At 47.2% G+C, this 22344-nt stretch overlaps 1 protein-coding gene across 4 annotated transcripts in view; it reads right to left on the bottom strand.

Annotated features, from left to right (window-relative positions):
- Window positions 1-22344, bottom strand: part of gmps (guanosine monophosphate synthase) — a 104908-nt gene that overhangs the window by 29266 nt on the left and 53298 nt on the right. The window contains exon 1 of one of the 4 annotated variants that reach the window (XM_085990323.1): window positions 3294-3435. The exons of the other annotated variants lie outside the window; for them this stretch is intronic. Coding sequence (XP_085846449.1) covers window positions 3294-3320 — 27 coding nt within the window. The 5' untranslated portion in view covers window positions 3321-3435. Of the gene's footprint in view, window positions 1-3293; window positions 3436-22344 lie in introns of those variants that run through there. 4 annotated transcript variants of the gene reach the window in all.

The raw sequence follows: 22344 nt of genomic DNA, 5'->3' as shown, positions 1-22344 counted from the left end.
TGTCCATTTCCTCCTCTGTGTCAGTGTCTAGCTGTGTGGTGGACACTTCTGTATCTGGCTCAATAAGTTGTAGGTTCGCCCGGATAGCCACCAGTTTCTCCACTCTCTTGTTAGTCAGCCTGTTGCGCATCTTTGTATGCGTATTCCCAAAAAGTGACCAGTTTCGTTCAGAGGCCGCTGATGAAGGTGGGATTTGGAGTATCACCGATGCAATAGGTGACAGGGCCGCAGATGCACAAAGTCCCTTCCACCAGGTATGTGCACTGATATGCTTGCATGATTCCCATATTCCATCCCCATTCCAAAGACCTTGCTTGGTAGAGAACTTTGCCAGACTTCCCAGAACTTTGCCCACATCCAGATTGAGATGGTGTGAGAGGGTAGAAATCACACTGTAAGCGCTGTTGATCTGTTCTCCAGAAAGTATTGGTCTCCCAACATGCTTTGGGTCCAGCATGTATGCTGCAGCATGAATCGGCTTGACACAAAATTCTTGACGCGTCTGTATGAATTGAACAATTGCCTTCTCCTCTGCTTTGAGCAGCAGGGATGTGGGTAGGGCAATGCTGATTTGTTCTTTTAAATCAGTTAAAAAGCCTGAGAACATCTGACAAGACAGCGTCATCTCCTTCAATCTGAGCAATTGCAGATGCTACTGGTGAGAATAGTTTAAGGCTGCTAACCACTCTCTCCCAAAACACATCATCCAGCAGTATTTTCTTGATGGTGGTTTCCATATCCCCAGACTGGGATATTGCCATTTCTTGCAGCGACTCCTTACCCTCCAGAAGGCTGTTGTACATTATGACAACACCACCCCATCTAGTGTTGTTGGGCAGCTTCAGTGTGGTGTTCTTGTTCTTTGTCATTTGCTTGGAGTTGTAGGTTGCTGCAACTACCTGTTTTCCCCTGACATACTTAACAACTTGCTTGGCTCTCTTGTACAGTGCTTCCATGGTTCTCAAACCCATGATGTCCTTGAGGAGCATGTTAAGCCCATGAGCTGCGCACCCAATAGACGTAATATGAGTGAAGTTGTTGCATTTGGATAAATGCTGCTGCATCTTTGTGGCATTCTTTACATATGGCTTTCTACAGTGTTTGCACATGTACACAGTCTTTCCATCTTTAATGCCTGGGGTAAAATCCTTCCACACATCCGACGGTAAACGTGGCATTGTTTTACGCAGAGAAATAAAGGGCATTCATCTCTGTGTCGAACTGCGGTCGATCAGCACGATTGCAACAGGGCGAGTACATTTTTGCTGATGCTCCATGTGATGGAAGCATGACCTGTACACACACGACGCTACATCACCAATAGTGTATTATTTTGTATATTTTAAATTGAAGGACAACAGAGTTCAACAAGTAACTGGTTTATTTGGTATAAAGTCTGATTTACTTACTGCATCATCACAACATCAGCAGAAAACAAAATGACTTCCCTCAGGACCCCTAACCTGGATCTTAAAAAAACTATAGCAGTCTTACAGATGCCTGCAGGCCAATCACAATTCGATATGCAAATATTACAAATAGAGGGAGCTAATCGCTCATCCACCCAATCAGGACACACTTGTTCACAGTCACACACAAAACTTGCAATTATTAAAACAAGCCAAGTAAGATAAACATATATTGATTAAGAAATTCCTTAATAATTAAGATTCCATCTCTTAGTAATTTTAAGAGAGGACCTGTGGAAAAAAGAGAAATACAAAAAAAACAATATTATGCTAGCATGTGCTTTTTTGGACAAAATTTCCAAGCTAAACTTCCCGTGGAAAATTTCCGGAAATTTTCCACCCCTTTGCAACCCTAATTGTTTGGCAGCAATTATGACTCATCATACTGTTAAAAATTCACTTACACCTGAATGCACCAGTCCTAACTTTTTTCTCGTGTGTTTAGTGCGTAACCAGTGGGCAAGTACTGCAACTTCACCCCCTTACTGTATTGTAGCACAGCCTGTGGAGGAGCAGAGTAACTTGGACCGCAACTTCTGGATTTCTGCATCAACTGTAGATGTCCGTACTCTAGAAGTTGCGGTCTGATTTGCTCCACAAGGATGGGCACTGTTAGCCTCACCATTACTCTCAAAACAAAATCTGGTGCTATGTAACTCTACGTACTAGCAGTGCTGTCATACTGCCAAACATACATACGTGGAGCTCTGCAATGGGTTATTCAAGAACCTATAGATTTTGAGTGTTGGTAAATGGAACAATTAGCTTTTTGAACATTAAATACAGACATGGAAGGCTACTTAACAACAGTAGTTGATCCATCTGGAAATAACCTACAGGCTCCCCTTTAACTGCTTCTTTAATGAATCCATGGTTAGTGCTGCTTGTACCCAGCTAGATGGCTATTCCACATTAGTCACCATGTGAAGAACTTACTAACATCAATTCTACATTTGCTTGTCAATTTAGATTCATTCTACAGGGCAAGGTGCACTATCATCCATCTAACAAAAAATACCTGCAGATCCTGAGAACAGCAATGACAAAATAAAACTCCGCATCATGCAAGGCAAAATAGTTTATTTTTAAAAATACCTTACACGTGTTGAGCTCATGTATTAAAATAATTAGTTTTGTTTTAAAGCCTATTGGACAGAACGTCATCCCTTTAAAAACTTGCCCCATGACAAAATGATTTATTCATTTTACCCTCCGAGTGTTGTATTTACCCATTTTGATAATGATCAATCCTCTTCAGGACGCTTCTGCGGGCAATGGCCATTTTGCAGCCTCTGATACTAATGACCATAGATAGATGAGGCAGGAACCCATTGCCGCACAAGCCTCTCCGATCTCTGACACAGCTTGACAGACGCCCCGAGCGCGGAGCTGTCGAGAGGCCCAGGCGCGGTTCCACTTTACAGAGTTCAACAAACACACTTAATAGTGGGAGTGCAACTTTCGCAGCTCCCCGCCGATCTTCCCATTCCCTCCCTCCCCTCGAGCAGCGGGCCCGGAGAGCCCGACTCCGCAACATAACAAGTCATTGCCGAATTAAACAAACCAGGCAGAAACCAGCACCCTTCCCCCGCAGCCTCGACACTGCGCTGCTCAGCCCGGCCCCAGGTCACCATCCGAGAGAAAAAAAAAAGCGAAGTAAACAAAACGAAGCGCCCGGATCTCCAGGCCGCAGCCTCGAGCTCTCAGCACTTGGGGGCCAGACGGCAGCTTTCCCCCCCCCGGTCCCGCGCCGGATACTGCGGGGTTTCGTGTTAAAGTCGACACCGAGGTGCGAACCGCTCCCCCTCAGCCGGCGGAACTGACCTTGGAATCGCCGTTACACAGCGCCATCGATGCCGCTCCCGAACCGGTGGCAACTCCCAACGCGCGCGCCTCTGCTCTCGCTCTTTGCCCAGCCACGATCTGCCGCTTTCGCGCCGACAATGCGAGACTAACCCACACACCACTGCGCGAGCCCAGCCCACACACCACCGCGCGAGCCCAGCCCCTCCCCCACCCCGGGGCAGCACATCTTCCCACTCTGCCGCTAGGAGGGACTACTGAGCAGAACCATGCAACAGCCGAGGTTTTTTTTTGAGTCAAACATATTTACAGTACCTGTTACAACTCATCAATTACTCAAGGTATTGACTTGGATAGCGAACTGGTTGGCGGACAGAAAGCAAAGAGTTGGAATAAACGGGTCGTTTTCCGAGTGGCAGGCAGTGAGTGACTAGTGGGGTCCCGCAAGGATCGGTCCTAGGACCCCAGCTGTTCACAATATATATTAATGATGATCTGGACGAGGGAATTGGATGTAATATCTCCAAATTTACAGACGACACAAAGCTGGGTGGGAGGGTATGCTGTGAGGAGGATGTCGTGAAACTCCAGTACGATTTGGACAGGTTGGGTGATTGGGCAGAAACGTGGCAAATGCACTATGTGGATAAATGTGAGGTTATCCACTTTGGTGGCAAAAACAGGAAGGCAGATTATTATTTGAATGGCAATAGATTGAGAGAAGGGGAAGTGCAAAGAGACCTGGGTGTTCTTGTGCACCAGTCGCTGAAGGTAAGCATGCAGGTGCAGCAGGCGGTTAAGGCGGCAAATGGTATGTTGGCCTTCGTAGCAAGAGGGTTTGAGTACAGGAACAAGGATGTATTGCTACAGTTGTACAGGGCCTTGGTGAGACCGCACCTTGAGTATTGTGTGCAGTTTTGGTCGCCTTACCTGAGGAAGGACGTTCTTGCCATCGAAGGAGTGCAGCGAAGATTCACCAGGCTGATACCTGGGATGGCAGGAATGACGTATGAGGAGAGATTGTGTCGATTGGGCTTATACTAACTGGAGTTTAGAAGATTGAGAGGGGATCTCATCGAAACCTATAAAATTCTGTCAGGCCTGGACAGACTAGATGCAGGAAGGATGTTTCTGATGGCCGGGGCGTCCAGAACCAGGGGTCATAGTCTAAGGATAAGGGGTAAGCCATTTAGGACTGAAATGAGGAGGAATTTCTTCACCCAGAGAGTGGTGAACCTGTGGAATTCTCTGCCACAGAGGGCGGTGGAGGCCAGTTCATTAAATATATTCAAGAAAGAGTTGGATATATTTCTTAAGGCTAAAGGGATCAAGGGATATGGGGAGAAGGCAGGGACAGGGTACTGAATTTGGATGATCAGCCATGATCTCATTGAATGGCGGAGCAGGCTCGAAGGGCCGAATGGCCTACTCCTGCTCCTATCTTCTATGTTTCTATTACATAATAAATCCATTACATTCATTAGCCACAATAAAACAAAGCCTTGAGAACAGCTTTAGGGTTAACAGTATAAATGCAGTGGTAAATTTTACAGATAAATCAATAATATTAACAGTACAGGTACCCTTAGTGGAAAAACAATTTTACACCAGTCCTATTGGCAATCTAGTGACCCCTCATTTTACTTGGTTAGATAATACCATGTAATATCATAGTCCTTATACACGGTCTTCAGCTTTACAGCTCAAGAGGTTGATGATCTTCTGGAGGGGGACAACTCAAGAGGTTGGGGTGGTATTTGCTCTGTCAAATTCACGATTTGTTTTTTTTAATCCATCAGCTTATAAACACCATGCATCATTGTTTATAATCTGTATTTTCTACACTACAGGACACTTTACCATAATTAGGATTACCAGAATATCAATTAACGTTCAGATCCCGCCTGATTACAAAAGTGACTGCACTTCATAAAGTACTTTTATTGGCTGTAAAACGCTTTGGGACGCCTAGTGGTCGTGAAAGACACTATATAAATGCAAGTCTTTCTTTGAGCAAAGACTGGCCTAAATTTGCTGAAAATGCACTGCCATTCCAGGAAGTTATTGCGTGAGTGACTTACGCGATTACGTATGCCAAGCCATAGTTTACTGGGGCTTTTGCACTGCTCCACAGAGACCCCTGCTGGAAAAGTTGAACAGCTAATTATCAGAGCTCCAAGCTCCATTCAAATCAATGGTGACATCAGCCCAGGATTTCTTGAGAAAATAACAGCGAGTTCACAGTGAACCCAGCAATTTGTGGCGAGGAATAGATAATCCTTGAGTTACAAATTGCCACAAATTTCGGGACGATCTGCTGTTAGCTTTGCATAAACAGGATCAATCTCCCCGTGAGTTTGAAGAAATTGCTGGATTTGCAGCATAAATACGAATTAAACTCGATGCAGAAAGTTAGGGCTGGAATTTCACAATGTAAGAACCCTTTTAATGATGAAATTTATGTTCTTGCAATGCCACTCAACCCCAGAAAGTGAACAATTGAAACTGAAGTTTCACTGCTGCAGGTAGTAAATCATTCCTAGAGATATTTTACATTTTAAAATGTTTTTCTTACTTTTCCTTTCTGTTCCTTTTTTCTCTCACTCGTAATCCAATCTTTCTTTCTATCACTTTATTTCTCCTTCTGTATCTAATTTGACTTTAATTCACTCTATTCCTTCTCTGTTGTTTGCTCTGTTTCTTTCTCAAACCTTAAATTTAATTAAAGATAAAGACTATTGGTCCCATTATTAACCAAAGTCCCAAACGCCCCGTTGAGCACCCCGTGCCCTTATCAATTCATATTTCCAGCAAGTTGCAGCACAAAAATAATTGCCGTTGAAGGGGTTGGAAAAAATCTAACTCCGCGCACGCCACGAGATGCCCCACTGCAGCAAATTCTGAGTTTTCTGAATTAACACCACTCTGATCACCACAGCCACTTAAACCATTGCAGAATGGTGCTGGTGGGCTCAGTGTGTTTGGTGCAATCATAAGAATCATAGTTTACAGTTAAATTATGAAATAATTGTGCTGTTCTTGTTAGGAGCTCATTTTATTATTCAGTGGTGCAGTTCTGACAGTATCTAGGATCACTGGTGCAAAGTGCAAAGCATGTCTGGCGGGAGCTTGAAAGGAGTACAATACAGATTCACTGGGCTGCTGCCTGGCACGAGGAAATACAAATACAAAGAAAGACTTGAAAAAATTGGGTCTATTTTTGTTAGAACAACACAGATTATGGGGTGTTATAAAAAAAATTAAATGATGAAAGAATGGGACAGGGTAGGATAGGGCGAAGCTGCCTGTTTCCAGTAGCTGATGGGCCAAGAATGAGGGGCATAGATACAAGATTAAATGTGAGATATTTAGAACAAAGAGCAGGAGCAGTAACCTCCAGGGTTACTGGTTGAGGTAGAAACAACGTCAACATTCAAGATTAGATTGGATATGTGGATGAAGGAAAAGGGTGAGGAAATGTGAATTGAGCTATTTGTTCACGTGGAGGGTAAACACCGACAGACTGATTGGACCGAATAGCTTGTTTCTGTGTTATAACTTCTATTTATGTGTATATACACAATGGGGCAGTTTCCCAAGCACTACCAAATAGTTAAAGTTCCTAATGGCCAGGTGGCTGAAATGCAGTTGCATTTAACCATGAAACTGTAACACCTTGAGCAGTAATCGAGAGTACAAAAAGTTCATGGAGAATTTAAAAAAGTGGAGCAAAGGGGGAAAATCGGACAAAAAGTTGCAGAATGGAAGAGGGAAATGGCAACAATTTGAATTTATATAGTGCCTTTAAGATACAAAATGTCCTGAGGCATGTTACAGTGTAGTAATAAGAGGAACAGAACAGCAAGCCAGTGGAACAAAATCAGAAAATGCTGGAAACACTCAGCAAGTCAAGCAGCATCTGTAAAGAAAGGAAAAAATGTTGGTGTTTCAGGCCACAGTCTGAAGATCAAAGGGTGAGAACAATTGAGGCCATGGAATGATTTGAGGAGTCAAGGGAGCAGAGTTTGTGATGAGCACTGAAAACAATGGTACGGAATTTGTGATTGTAATGACGGCGAATCTGTCAGCATTTGCCGTCATTGACCTTTGTGGGAAGCTTTCTTTGCGGTCAGTGGGAAGCGCCACCACTTCGCAAAATACGGGCCCATATATTTAGTTTCCTAATGATCAGCTGGAGAAATTTGTAGCTCATCCCAAGACAGCACAGAAGTGGTTGTGAAATGGTAAAAACGTAGAATTTGGCATTGGCAGCAGACATGTGGATGCTGACCCCATGCTTGCAAATGGGACAGTATTTAGATGAGGAAAAAGAGGGGGCCAAGGATAGATCCTGGGGGGACTCCTATAGTGACATGCCATTGCCGGAAATGTGCAGATAGGTAGGACTGGAATTGGGGGGGGTTTAAACTAACTTGGCAGGGGGATGAGATACGGAGTGGAGCTATAGTAGGGGGTGATGCACAGCCAAATATAGAGGAAAAAACAAGTCAGCCTGGAAGGCAGAGCAAATATGTAATGGCACAAGCGAGTATGGCAAGGCTGGATGGCATTTATTTTAATGCAAGGAGTCTTGCAAGTAAGGCAGATGAATTGAAGTTGTTGATGAACACATGGGAGTATGATATTGTTGCTATCACAGAGACATGGTTGACATCTTCTATGTTTCTATGTTGAGGGAGGGGCAGGACTGGCAGCTCAATATTCCGGGGTACAGAATCTTCAGACGAGACAGAGGGGGGTGTAAAAGAGGAGGGGCTGTTGCAATATTAATCAAGGAGTCAATTACTGCTGTAAGGAGGGATGATACCGTAGCAGGTTCCTCTAATGAGGCCATATGGGTAGAACTTAAAAACAAAAAGGGGGCAAGCACTTTGCTGGGAGTGTACTCTAGGCCTCCAAACAGTCAGGGGGAGAAAGAGGAACAGATATGTAGGCAAATTTCAGAGAAGTGTAGAAATAATAGGGTAATAATAGTAGGGGATTTCAACTTCCCCAATATTAACTGGGATAGTCAGATTGTGAAAGGCTTAGAGGGTGCGGAATTCTTAAAGTGCATCCAGGAGAGTTTTTTGAGCCAGCATGTAGAAAGTCCTACAAGAGAGGGGGTGGTACTGAACCTAATTCTAGGGAATGTAGCCAGGCAAGTGGTAGAAATGTTAGTAGGAGAGCATTTTGGTGACAGTGACCATAATTTGGTGAGATTGAAGGTAGTCATGGAAAAGGACAAAGATGGACCGGAAATAAAGGTTCTATATTGGTGGAAGGCCGATTTTAATATGATAAGGCAGGATCTGGCCAAAGTGGACTGGGATCAGCTACTTGTAGGAAAATCCACATCAGAGCTGTGGGAGTCTTTCAGAAAGGAAATAGAGACAGTACAACGCCAACATGTTCCTGTAAAGGTCAAGGGTGGGACCAACAAGCCCAAGGAACCCTGGATGTCAAGGGATATACAAGAATGGATTAGGAAAAAAAGGGAGGCTTTTGGCAGATACAAAGGACTAAAAACAGTGGAAGCCCTAGAGGAGTATAGAAAGTGCAGGAGGGTAATTAAAAAAGAAATTAGGAGAGCGAAGAGGGGGCATGAAAAAACACTGGCGGGCAAAATAAAGGAAAATCCCAAGGTGTTTTATAAGTATATTAAGGGCAAGAGGATAACCAGGGAAGAGTAGGGCCCATTTGGGACCAAAGTGGCAATCTGTGTGTAGAGCCGGAAGATGTGAGTGAGGTTTTAAATGAATATTTTGCATCTGTGTTCACTATGGAGAAGGACGATGTAGGCATAGAAATCAGGCAGGGGGATTGTGATATACTTGAACAAATTAGTATTGAGAGGGAGGAGGTACTAGCGGATTTAGCGGGCTTAAAAGTGGATAAATCCCCAGGCCCAGACGAGATGTATCCCAGACTGCTGTGTGAGGCAAGGGAGGAGATTGCAGGGGCTCTTGACACAAATTTTCAGAACCTCTCTGGCCACAGGGGAGGTGCCAGAGGACTGGAGGACAGCTAACGTAGTACCATTATTCAAGAAGGGTAGTAGGGATAAACCAGGGAATTACAGGCCAGTGAGCCTAACATCAGTGGTAGGGAAATTATTGGAAAAAATTCTGAGGGACAGAATTAGTCTCCACTTGGAGAGGCAAGGATTAATCAAGGATAGTCAGCATGGCTTTGTCAGGGGGAGATCATGTCCAACCAATTTGATTGAATTTTTCGAGGGGGTGACTAGGTGTGTGGATGAGGGTAGTGCAGTTGATGTAGTCTACATGGACTTCAGTAAGGCTTTTGACAAAGTCCCACATGGGAGACTGGTCAAGAAGGTAAGAGCCCATGGGATCCAGGGCAATTTGGCACATTGGATCCAAAATTGGCTTAGTGGCAGGTGTAATGTATGTACCTTTAAGGGGGGAACTACTTTTTACAGCTCATGTATACTGTAGTACCGGCAGTGACCACACCTGTATATAACACTGAGTAGTAATCTGTACAGATCAGTTGCAGTCTGAGCCACGTTGAGTAAACACCTATTGTACTGTTCTCCGCAGTCTGTGTCTCATTATACATGGACGTAACATTGGCAACGAGGCAGGTTCGAACCTACCTGCAACTCTGCATCACCTCCCGGGGATTCGTTCCTGGAGATCAGTGGATTGGAGGTCAAGGCCAGAGACTCGGGCGTCGACCACGGGCAACCGCCCAGTCATCCAGCAGAGACTCGAGAATTGCGGGGGAGGCTGTCGAGAGCCAGGCTTGGCTTTCCAGTCGAGGTGGTCCAGCAAAACGGGCTGGCAACAGGTAGTGCGCAGACCCTTCCCGGACAGCGGCGGGCTGGAGCCCGACCGAGTGGCACACAAAAGGGCCGAGCAGCGTTGATGGGGGAGAGAGAGAGGGCAGAGCGCACAGGGCACAGCCGGTGTTCAGGGGCCGAGCAGCGTCGGAGGGAGAGAGAGACGCGCAGAAACCCGCGAGGCGCCGCCATTGCCACAAGGACCGTCGAGAGCGGCGTTGGCAAAAGCGCAGGAGAATCGCGCGAAACCTGCAGGGCGCCACCATTGCCACGAGAACCGCCGGGAGCGGCGTCGGCAGCAGCGGGGGAGGAAGGAAAGCGCGGGAGACGCCATTTTAAACCACACCCAAAATGCCGGAGTGGCAGTATCACCGCATTTGACAATGAAGTCAAAGATTGGACTACATATGTCGAACGAATAGAGGTGTACTGCAAGGCAAATGGGGTGTCAGATGACAAGAAAGCGTCGGTATTGTTAAATTTAATGGGTGAAAAGACGTGTGGTTTATTACGAAATCTAGTAACCCCAACGAAGCCAATGGAAAAGAGTTTTGAAGACATAGTAACGATACTAAAGGAACATTTAAACCCCACACCGCTGCTGATAGCAGAAAGATTCAAATTTCACAAACGGAACCAGCATAAGGATGAAAGCAATGCTGATTATTTAACAGAACTGTGCAAACTTTCGAAACACTGCCAGTTTGGAGCGGGACTGACAGATGCCTTCAGGGACAAGTTTGTGTGTGGGCTTCAAAGTGAAGGAACCCAGAAACGGCTTTTATCTGAAAAGGACCTTACGCTAGAAAAGGCTTTCAGCATTGCGGTATCATATGAAGCAGCAGCACGGGGCGCTGCAGAGATACAACAGAGACCGCAAGAATATGGCACAAACGAAATGTCATATGGAACAGAGAAGTGCTATCGCTGCGGCAGAACACACAACCAGAATGATTGCTGGTTCAAAGACAAAGTGTGCAGGCAGTGTGGAAAAGTAGGACACATAGCACGAGTCTGCAGGTCGGGAAAGAAAACCAGCAATAAGAAACCTACCAAAGGAAAGTACCAGAAGGTACATAAGATGACGGAGAATAGTTCAGACGAACAAAAGAGTGATAACGACTCCGAAAGCAGGGAACTGAGTTGTCTGAAACTACATAATGTGATCACAACAGAGGATCACCGAACCATTTGGGTCACTCTCAAGATAGCAGGAGTCCAGGTAAAGATGGAATTGGACACAGGATCAGCCCTAACAGTCATAAACCGACGGGACTACGAGTGGCTATTCTCACACATACCCTTGAGAGACACAAAAATTATTTTGAAGACGTACACAGGGCAAAAAGTCTACCCAAAAGGAAAAATAAGGGTGACCATTATATATAACGGTAAGGAAACACCAAAACTAGACCTGTATGTATTGCAAGATGGAGGACCACCATTACTGGGACGTGAATGGATCCGGAAAATACAACTGGATTGGCAATCCATACAGGCACTGACTGTGGCTGACAAAAAGGATGACGACGTCACACCTGGGCGACTGTCAAAGATCCTAACTGATGCGAAAGAAGTGTTCCAGCAAGGACTCGGAACACTAAAAGGCATGACAGCGACGATTAAAATTGAAGAAAACGCAAGCCCAAAATTTATGCGATCCGCCCAGCCGTCGAAGCAGAGCTGGAGAGTCTGGAACGTTCAGGTGTACTGTCCAAGGTAGACTGGAGCGAGTGGGCTACACCCATCATCCCTGTGATGAAAAAGTCGTTGAGCAGCACGCCTGGGGAACCAAGGAAGGTTTGCATCTGTGGGGACTTTAAGGTAACAGTGAACCTGGTCCTTCACACCGTACAATATCCACTTCCGCGGATTGAAGATATTTTCGCCTCACTATCTGGAGGGAAACGCTTCACTAAGATTGATCTGGCCCAGGCGTATCTGCAAATGGAGGTAGAAGAAGCATCAAAAATTACCTCACAATCAACACCCATAAAGGTCTCTACCAATACAACCGGCTGGTATTCGGGGTAGCATCAGCTCCGGCTATTTGGCAGAGGGCAATGGAACAAGTCCTGCAAGGGATCCCAGGGACCCAGTGTTATTTGGGCGACATCCTGGTCACGGGCGAAAATGACAGTGATCACCTTGCCAACCTGGAGTAGGTGCTCACTAGATTGCAGGAATATGGGCTCCGAGCTAACCGCCTGAAATGCGAGTTTTTTAGAAAACAGATCTCGTATTGTGGCCACATTATCGATAAAGAGGGGTTACATAAGTCCCCAGAGAAGATTGAGGCAGTAGTCAAGGCTCCAGCACCGGAAAATGTGTCACAACTGAGGTCGTTCCTCGGGCTGGTAAACTACTACCATAAGTTCTTGCCAAATTTGTCTACAATACTACACTCACTGAACACCCTACTGCAAACTGGGGTGCCATGGAAGTGGAGTGACGAATGTAGACGAGCTTTCCAGAAGAGCAAAACACTAATCACATCGAAAGAGGTATTGGCCCATTACAACCCGGCATTACCAATTCGGTTGGCATGTGATGCGTCACCCTACGGCATTGGAGCGGTGCTGTCGCACAAATTCTCGGACGGCTCAGAGAGGCCAATAGCCTTTGCGTCACGATCACTAACCTCAGCCGAGCGTAACTACGCCCAGTAGACAGGGAGGCCCTCAGCCTAGTGTGCGGAGTGAAAAAGTTCAATCACTGTCTGCACGGGCAGAAATTCACCTTGCTGACTGATCACCAGCCTCTTGTCTCCATTTTTAATCCGAAGAAGGGCGTTCCGGTGATGACTGCGCAACGACTACAAAGATGGTCACTTTTTCTAGGGGCGCACCACTATGAGATTGAATATAAGGGCACGAAACAGCATGGAAATGCTGATGGGCTATCACGCCTGCCACTGCCTGCTGCGGAGGAAGCACCAGCAGTGGATCCTGTCAAAATATTCCATTCGACTATAGTTGAATACCTACCGGTAACTAACGCTTGTATCGAAAAGGAAACCCGAAATGACCCGACACTGTCTCGGGTATATAATTTGACGGTGAAGGGATGGCCAGCACATGGCGACTCACTGTTGCCAGCATTCTCGACAAGGAGAGAACAGCTGTCAGTGTGCCGGGGGACCTTGATGTGTGGATCCCGAGTGGTAATTCCACCCAAGTTAAGGGATAGAGTGCTCAATGAGCTTCATGAGGGTCATCTGGGAGGGGTAAAAATGAAAAGCCTAGCCAGGGCTTATGTGTGGTGGCCGGGAATCGATAAACAAATCGAGGACCTGACCAAGGGCTGCTCAGGATGCCAGGAAGTCCAAAATGCACCACCACAGGCCCCTCTACACCCATGGGAGTGGCCCTCATCTCCATGGCAACGGGTGCATATTGATTTTGCTGGTCCATTCATGGACTCAATGTTTTTAATAGCTGTAATAGCCGTGGATGCGCACTTGAAATGGCCTGAGGTCATCAAAATGTCCTCCACCACCACGGAGAAAACTATTGCAGTCCTACGGACCATTTTTGCCAGGAATGGCTTGCCAGAACAGATTTGCTCCGACAACGGACCACAGTTTGTGTCCGAAGAGTTCCGGAGGTTCTTGAAAAAGAATGGGGTAAGGCATTACACATCTGCCCCGTATCATCCAGCCACAAATGGATTGGCTGAGAGGTTCGTACAAACCTTTAAGAAGGCAATAAAGGCTATGTACAATGACAACATTCCGCTGCAGCACAAGGTGGACAATTTCCTGTTCGCCTACCGGAATGCGACACATGCAGTCACCAACCAGGCTCCAGCCATGATGTTCTTTAACCGAAGGTTAAGATCTCGCCTGGATTTGCTCAGACCAAACATACGAAGAGATGTTGAGAGTAAGCAATTCCAGCACATCCATGAGAAGCCAACAAGGAGCTTCAATGTAAGGCAACCAGTCTTGGCCCGCGACTACCGAACAGAAAAATGGCAGCCAGGAACGATATGCACACGGCAGGGGCCACTAATGTACACAGTGGACGTTGGGGAGAGCATCGTGAGACGCCATGCTGACCAGATCCTAGAGTCACAGGAACAAGTCAACCCCATGCCTCGCCCATACGTACCTGGTGATGAACCCGACATACAGGTAGCATCTACCCCAGAAACAGTAGCATCGGAAGCTGATGAACCAACCGACGACAGGGGGCCAGAATCGCCTCCGCACCAAGAGCAAGACACTCGGGAAAGGCGCTATCCAGAAAGGATGAGGAAGCCTCCCCAAAGACTGAATTTATAAATAGACTATTTTCAGCTAATGTTACATGTTAAAAGTGTTAATTGTAATTAGTTTGATATTTAATTGTTAAATGAGTATTATGGTACTGTTAATCTAAAAGGGGAGGAATTGTAATGTATGTACCTTTAAGGGGGGAACTACTTTCTACAGCTCATGTATACTGTAGTACCGGCAGTGACCACACCTGTATATAACGCTGAGTAGTAATCTGTACAGATCAGTTGCAGTCTGAGCCATGTTGAGTAAACACCTATTGTACCGTTCTCCGCAGTGTGTGTCTCATTATACACGGACGTAACAGCAGGGGGCAGAGGGTGATGGTCGAAGGTTGTTTTTGTGACTGGAAGCCTATGTCCAGTGGTGTACCGCAGGGATCTGTGCTGGGTCCTTTGTTGTTTGTAGTGTACATTAATGATTTAGATACGAATGTAGGAGGTATGATCAGTAAGTTTGCAGATGACACGAAAATTGGTGGAGTGGTAAATAGCAAGGAGGGAAGCCTCAGGCTACAGGACAATATAGACGGGTTGGTCAGATGGGCAGAACAGTGGCAAATGGAATTTAACCCTGAAAAGTGTGAGGTGATGCATTTTGGGAGGACTAACAAGGCAAGGGAATACACAATGAATGGTCGGACCCTAGGAAGGACAGAGGATCAGCGGGACCTTGGTGTGCATGTACATAGATCCCTGAAGGCAGCAGGACAGGTAGATTAGCCGAGGCATAGAATATAAGAGAAGGGAGGTTATGATGGAGCTGTACAAAATGTTGGTTAGGCCACAGCTGGAATACTGTGTGCAGTTCTGGTCACCACACTATAGGAAGAATGTGATTGCATTGGAGAGGGTGCAGAGGAGATTCACCAGGATGTTACCTGGGCTGGAGCGCTTCAGCTATGAAGAGAGACTGGACAGGTTGGGGTTGTTTTCCTTAGAGCAGAGAAGGCTGAGGGGGACCTGATTGAGGTGTACAAAATTATGAGAGGCATAGATAGGGTAGATGGAAAGGAACTTTTCCCCTTAGTAGAGGGGTCAATAACCAGGGGGCATAGTTTCAAGGTAAGGGGCAGGAGGTTTAGAGGGGATTTGGGGAAAAACCTTTTCACCCAGAAGGTGGTTGGAATCTGGAACTCACTGCCTGAAAGGGTGATAGAGGCAGGAACCCTCACAACAGTCAAGAAGCATTTAGATGAGCACTTGAAACACCATAACATACAAGGCTACGGACCAAGTGCTGGAAAATGGAATTAGAATAGACAGGGCTTGATGGCCGGGGCGGACATGATGGGCCCCTTTCCGTGCTGTATAACTCTATGACTATGACACACATGGAGCTGGACAACAGAGGAGAAGCAATTACAGAAGGCAGAATGACTAACCATGTCAAGTGCTGTGGAAAGATCAAGGAGGGATAGCACAGCAGAGTCAGTGTCACAGAGGATGACTCTGATGACTTTTGCTACAACAGTTTCAGTGCTGCAATATTCGCAGCGCCAGTTTGGAGGGATTTGAACAGGAAGCTTTTGGAGAAATGAGCATGGAGTTGGGAGGTGACAACATAGAATTACAGAACCATATAAATCTATGGCACAGAAGGAGGCCATTCGGCCCAGCGTGTCTGTGCCAGCCGAAAAAGAGCTATCCAGCCTAATCTCACTTTCCAGCTCTTGGTCCATAACCTTGTAGGTTACAGCAATTCAAGTGCATATCCAAGTACTTTTTAAATGCAATGAGGATTTCTGCCTCGATCACCCTTTCAGGCAGTGCATTCCAGACCCCCCACCACCCTCTGGGTGAAATAATTTCTCCTCAACTCCCCTCTAATCCTTCTACCAATTACTTTAAATCTCTGCCCGTTGGTTATTGACATCTCTGCTAAGGGAAATAGGTCCTTCCTATCCATTCTATCTAGGGCCCTCAAATTTTAAACACCTCAATTAAATCTCCCCTTAGCCTCCTCTGTTCCAAAGATAACAACCCCAGCCTATCCAATCTTTCCTCATAGCTAAAATTCTCCAGTCCTGGCAACATCCTCATAAATCTCCTCTGTACCCTCTCTAATGCAATCACATCTTTGTTGGAATGTGGTGACCAGATCTGCACACAGTGCTCTAGCTGCGACCTAATTAGTGTTTTATACAATTCTAGCATAACCTCCCTTCTTTTATATTCTATGCCTCGATTAATAAAGGAAAGTATCTCGTATGCCTTCTTAACCACCTTATCTAACTGTCCTGCTACCTTCAGGATCTATGGACATGCACTCCAAGGTCCCTCTGCTCCTCTACACTCCTCAGTATCCTACAGTATTGTGTATTCCCTTGCCTTGTTAGCCCTCCCCAAATGCATTACTTCACACTTCTCTGAATTGAATTCCATTTGCCAGTTTTCTGCCCACCTGACCAGTCCATTGATATCTTCCTGCAGTCTACAGCCATCTTCCTCACTATCAACCACACAGCCAATTTTTGTATCATCTGCAAACTTCTTCATCATGCCCCCTACATTGAAGTCTAAATCATTGATATATACCACAAAAAGCAAGGGACCTAGTACTGAACCCTGCGGAACCCTACTGGAAACAGTCTTCCAGTCACAAAAACACCCATCAACCATTACCCTTTGTTTCCTATAACTGAGACAATTTTGGAGCCAACTTGCTACTTTCCCTTGGCTCCCATGGGTTTTTACTTTTCTGGTCAATCTGCCATGTGGGACCTTGTCAAAGTCCTTGCTAAAATCCATGCAGACTACATCAAATACGCTACCCTCATCGAAAAATTCAATCAAGTTAAACAGACACGACCTTCCCTTAAGAAATCCATGCTGACTTTCCTTGATTAATCCGTGCCTTTCTAAATGATGATTTATACTGTCCCTCAGAATTTTTCCAATAATTTGCCCACCACCAAGGTTAGGCTGACTGGCCTGTAATTACTTGGTCTATCCCTTTCTCCCTTTTTAAACAATGGTACAACGTTAGCAGTCCTCCGGCACCAAGCCTGTAGCCAGAAAGGATTGGAAAATGATGGTCCGAGCCTCCACTATTTCCTCCCTTGCTTCTCTTAACAGCCTGGAATACATTTCATCCTGGCTTGGCGATTTATCTACTTTCAAAGATGCTAAACCCCTTAATACTTCCTCTCTCACTATGTTTATCCCATCTAATACTTCACACTCTTCCTCCTTAACTACAATGTCTGTATCATCCCTGTCTTTTGTGAAGACAGACGCAAAGTATTCATTAAGAACCATACTCACATCTTCCGCCTCCACACACAGGTTACCTTTTTGATCTCTAAAAGGCCCTACTCTTTCCTTAGTTATCTTCTTGCTCTTTACGTATTTATAAAACATCTTTGGGTTTTCTTTGATTTTACTCTCCAATATTATTTCATGCCTTCTCTTTGCTTTCCTAATTTCCTTTTTAATTTCACCCCTGCACTTTCAATACTCCTCTCAGCTTTCTGTAGTATTGAGCAGATTGTAGAGAGGAAAGGGTATTTTGAGTAACGGGGTGTTAATCGTGGTTTTGTAGGGAGAGGGATGTTATGCATAAGGGAACAATTATGTCAACTGGCATAGAGGCTCGGAGTGGTAGTTGGGTGATCAGGAGTTGGTGGGGAGGGAATCTAGGGAGCAGCAAAAGATGAGTTTAGAGAGGGCAAGGGGGAGATGGAGATACTGTAAAGTGCCAAGATATAAGGGCTGAAATGGTAGGGAGACTGGGAGGTCAGGGATGGAGGGAGAGGGGAAGGGAGGGGACCATCAAAGTGGACTTAATCTTAGAAACATAAAATACCAGAGCTTCTCGCTTTTGGAATTAAAAGCAACGGTAGAGGAGTAAGAAGTGCTGTTACACACCAGTAGAAATGAAAGGACATGATGCTCTGCAGCTAATCATTTTATATATGTTGTTTTCTTTTTTGTAAGGTATTTTTTGTTTTTAATTTTTCAACTTTATTACTCTATAATTGCCTGGAATGGTGGTGGAAGCAGATTCAATAGTAACTTTCAAAAGGGGAGTGGCTATATACTTGAAAAAGAAAAATTTGTTGGGCTATGGGGAAAGAGCAGGGGAGTGGGACTAATTGGATAGCTCTTTCAAAGAGCGGGCGCAGGCATGATGGGCTGAATGGCCTCCTTCTGTGCTGTATGATTCTATGATTCTAATCGTAGAAGGGGATTTAAGGAGGTGGTTAGTTATGGAGAACGGAAGCCTAGAATTGTTCTTACGCTCCAGCATGATTTTGAAATAATAGGAAGCTTTGGAAAGTGAAGCATGGAGAAGTCAGATCTGGCGATTGGTTAAATGACTGATGGGTGCGAGGTACGCTCAAATTTGTGCCCTTCTGATTTAAGGGAATGAAGATAGGGGCAGCAACAGGGGTGGGAGAGAATACGGCAGAAAAGATCAAGGTGACAGAATGATTTAGTAGTTGGACAACAGCACAGGTATCATGGTTGGTGGAAGGCCAAGGGAGAGGGAGTTGAAAATGAGAGAGGATTCATGAGCGAGCTGGTGGGAATTTTTATTTTTAATGGCCAAATGGTGAATCATAGAAATTTACAGCACAGAAGGAGGCCATTCGGCCCATCTTATCCATGCTGGCCGACAAAGAGCTATCCACCCTAATCCCACTTTCCAGCACTTGGTCCGTAGCCTTGTAGATTATGGCACTTCAAGTGCATATCCAAGTACTTTTTAAGGTGTGATGAGGGTCTCTGCCTCTACCACCCTTTCAGGCAGTGAGTTCCAGACCCCCACCACCCTCTGGGTGAAAACATTTCTCCTCAAATCCCCTCTAAACCTCTAACCAATTACTTTAAAGCTATGCCCCCTGGTTATTGACCCGTCTGTTAAGGGAAATAGGTCCTTCCTATCCACTCTATCTAGGCCCCTCATAATTTTATACACCTCAATTAGGTCTCTCCTCAGCCTCCTCTGTTCCAAAGAAAACAACCCCAGCCTATCCAATCTTTCCTCATAGCTAAAATTCCCCAGCCCAAGCAATATCCTTGTAAATTTCCTCTGCACTCCCGCTAGTGCAATCACATCCTTCCTGCAGTGTGGTGACCAGAACTGCACGCAGTATTCTAGCTGCGGGCTAACTAGTATTTTATTCATTTCAAGCATAACCTCCCTGCTCTTATATTCTATGCCTCGGCTAATAAAGGCAAGTATCCTGTATGCCTTCTTAACCACCTTATCTACCTGTACTGCTACCTTCAGGGATCTGTGGACATGCACTCCAAGGTCCCTCTGATCTTCTGCACTTCTCAGTGTCCTACCATTTATAGTATACTAGCTGGGGAGCCCCGCGTTGCGAGGGCAATTTTGGGGCGCGAGGGCAATTTTGGGGCGTTTGGTCTCCCTGCCCCTGTGTGTCCCCCCTCTCCCTGTCATGTCCTCTCCCTGTCCTATCTCTCCCTCCCCTCCCCTCTCTCCCTCCCTCCCCTCCCCTCTCTCCTCCCTCCCCTCCCCTCTCTCCCTCCCCTCTCTCCCTCCCCTCTCTCCCCTCCCTCCCCTCCCCTCTCTCCCTCTCCCCCCTGTCCCTCTCTCCGGCCCCTCCCCCTGCCTAGCGCCTGAGGTCTGGTGCTGTTGCTGAGGTCCCCCGCGTATCGCACGGCTGATGGACGGCCGCTGCGGGCGGCGCATGCGCGGTGAGTGCGGGCGGCGCATGCGCGGTCAGTGCGAGCGGCCCGCGGGAGCCGGCAAGGCCGTTAGCGAGCGGGAAACTTCGGGCGGCGCGCCTGCGCTCCGTCCGCGACACCTGAGAGGGGGAAGTAGAGAGAGACAGAGAGGGAAGAGGAGAAGGAGAGAGAGGGAAGAGGAGAGAGGGAAGAGGAGAAGGAGAGAGAGGGAAGAGGAGAGAGAGAGAGGGAAGAAAGAGAGAGAGAGAGAAATTTTTTCAGCTTCAGGCCCCGAGTCCCCCCTGCGCGAGGGTGAGGAGGAGGTGGGGGGTTGCTAAACACAATATAAAACTCAAATAAATTGTTAATTAATTGCCTAACACATAATTGAAATATTTACCTTAATTCCCTAACACACAGAAAGTGTGGGGGAAAAAATCGTGGAAAATCAAGATGGCGGCCACTCACCTCGGTTCAGAAGGATAAGGCCCGCCCACACACGCACCGATTGGTCGACCGGTCAGGTCACCGAAGCGTAGGATTGGTCAATTGTCGAGTCACTCGACACTCAACTGTAGGAAGACCTCGACGTCACACGGTCGCTAATGAGATGCTAATGAGCGGAACGCTGAACGTTTTTGGGATACCGCGGGCGGGATTTTTGTCCGGCCGAAACGTAAATACGCCTATGACCGGTCCGGAATCGCAAGCTTTCTTTTGAGGCGACGCGCGCGTCGGTACGCTCTGTAACTTCCAAACGTATAGAGACCAGGCGGACGGACAGACAGACAGAAGAGCCGCTTTATATATATAGACTAGCTGGGGAGCCCCGCGTTGCGAGGGCAATTTTGGGGCGCGAGGGCAATTTTGGGGCGTTTGGTCTCCCTGCCCCTGTGTGCCCCCCCTCTCCCTGTCATGTCCTCTCCCTGTCCTATCCCTCCCTCCCCTCTCTCCCTCCCCTCCCCTCTCTCCCTCCCTCCCCTCCCCTCTCTCCCCTCCCCGTCTCCCTCCCTCCCCTCCCCCACTCCCCTCTGTCCCTCTCTCCGGCCCCTCCCCCTGCCTAGCGCCTGAGGTCCGGTGCCGTTGCTGAGGTCCCCCGCGTATCGCGCGGCTGATGGACGGCCGCTGCGGGCGGGCGGCGCATGCGCGGTGAGTGTGGGCGGCGCATGCGCGGCGCGAGGGCAATTTTGGGGCGTTTGGTCTCCCTGCCCCTGTGTGTCCCCCCTCTCCCTGTCATGTCCTCTCCCTGTCCTATCCCTCCCTCCCCTCTCTCCCTCCCTCCCCTCCCCTCTCTCCCTCCCCTCCCCTGTCTCCCTCTCCCCTCCCCCACTCCCCTCTGTCCCTCTCTCCGGCCCCTCCCCCTGCCTAGCGCCTGAGGTCCGGTGCCGTTGCTGAGGTCCCCCGCGTATCGCGCGGCTGATCTGCGGGCGGGCGGGCAGCGCATGCGCGGTGAGTGTGGGCGGCGCATGCGCGGTCAGTGCGAGCGGCCCGCGGGAGCCGGCAAGGCCGTTAGCGAGCGGGAAACTTCGGGCGGCGCGCCCGCGCTCCGTCCGCGACACCTGAGAGGGGGAAGTAGAGAGAGACAGAGAGGGAAGAGGAGAAGGAGAGAGAGGGAAGAGGAGAAGGAGAGAGAGGGAAGAGGAGAAGGAGAGAGAGAGAGAGGGAAGAAAGGGAGAGAGAGAAATTTTTTCAGCTTCAGGCCCCGAGTCCCCCCTGCGCGAGGGTGAGGAGGTGGTGGGGGGTTGCTAAACACAATATAAAACTCAAATAAATTGTTAATTAATTGCCTAACACATAATTGAAATATTTACCTTAATTCCCTAACACACAGAAAGTGTGGGGGAAAAAATCGTGGAAAATCAAGATGGCGGCCACTCACCTCGGTTCAGAAGGATAAGGCCCGCCCACACACGCACCGATTGGTCGACCGGTCAGGTCACCGAAGCGTAGGATTGGTCAATCGTCGAGTCACTCGACACTCAACTGTAGGAAGACCTCGACGTCAGACGGTCGCTAAGGAGATGCTAATGAGCGGAACGCTGAACGTTTTTGGGATACCGCGGGCGGGATTTTTGTCCGGCCAAAACGTAAATACGCCTATGACCGGTCCGGAATCGCAAGCTTTCTTTTGAGGCGACGCGCGCGTCGGTACGCTCTGTAACTTCCAAACGTATAGAGACCAGGCGGACAGACAGACAGACAGAAGAGCCGCTTTATATATATAGATTCCTTGCCTTGTTAGCCCTCCCCAAATGCATTACCTCACAATTCTCCAGATTGAATTCCATTTGCCACTGTTCTGCCCACCTGACCAGTCCATTGATATCTTCCTGCAGTCTGCAGCTT

This window comes from Somniosus microcephalus, chromosome 6 (genome assembly GCF_052327205.1).
Source record: "Somniosus microcephalus isolate GS21.2 chromosome 6, FLI_Smic_1.0, whole genome shotgun sequence".
NCBI lineage: Eukaryota > Metazoa > Chordata > Chondrichthyes > Squaliformes > Somniosidae > Somniosus > Somniosus microcephalus.
Note: the sequence above shows the minus strand (reverse complement) of the source record. Positions and strands in the feature narration are given on the sequence as shown.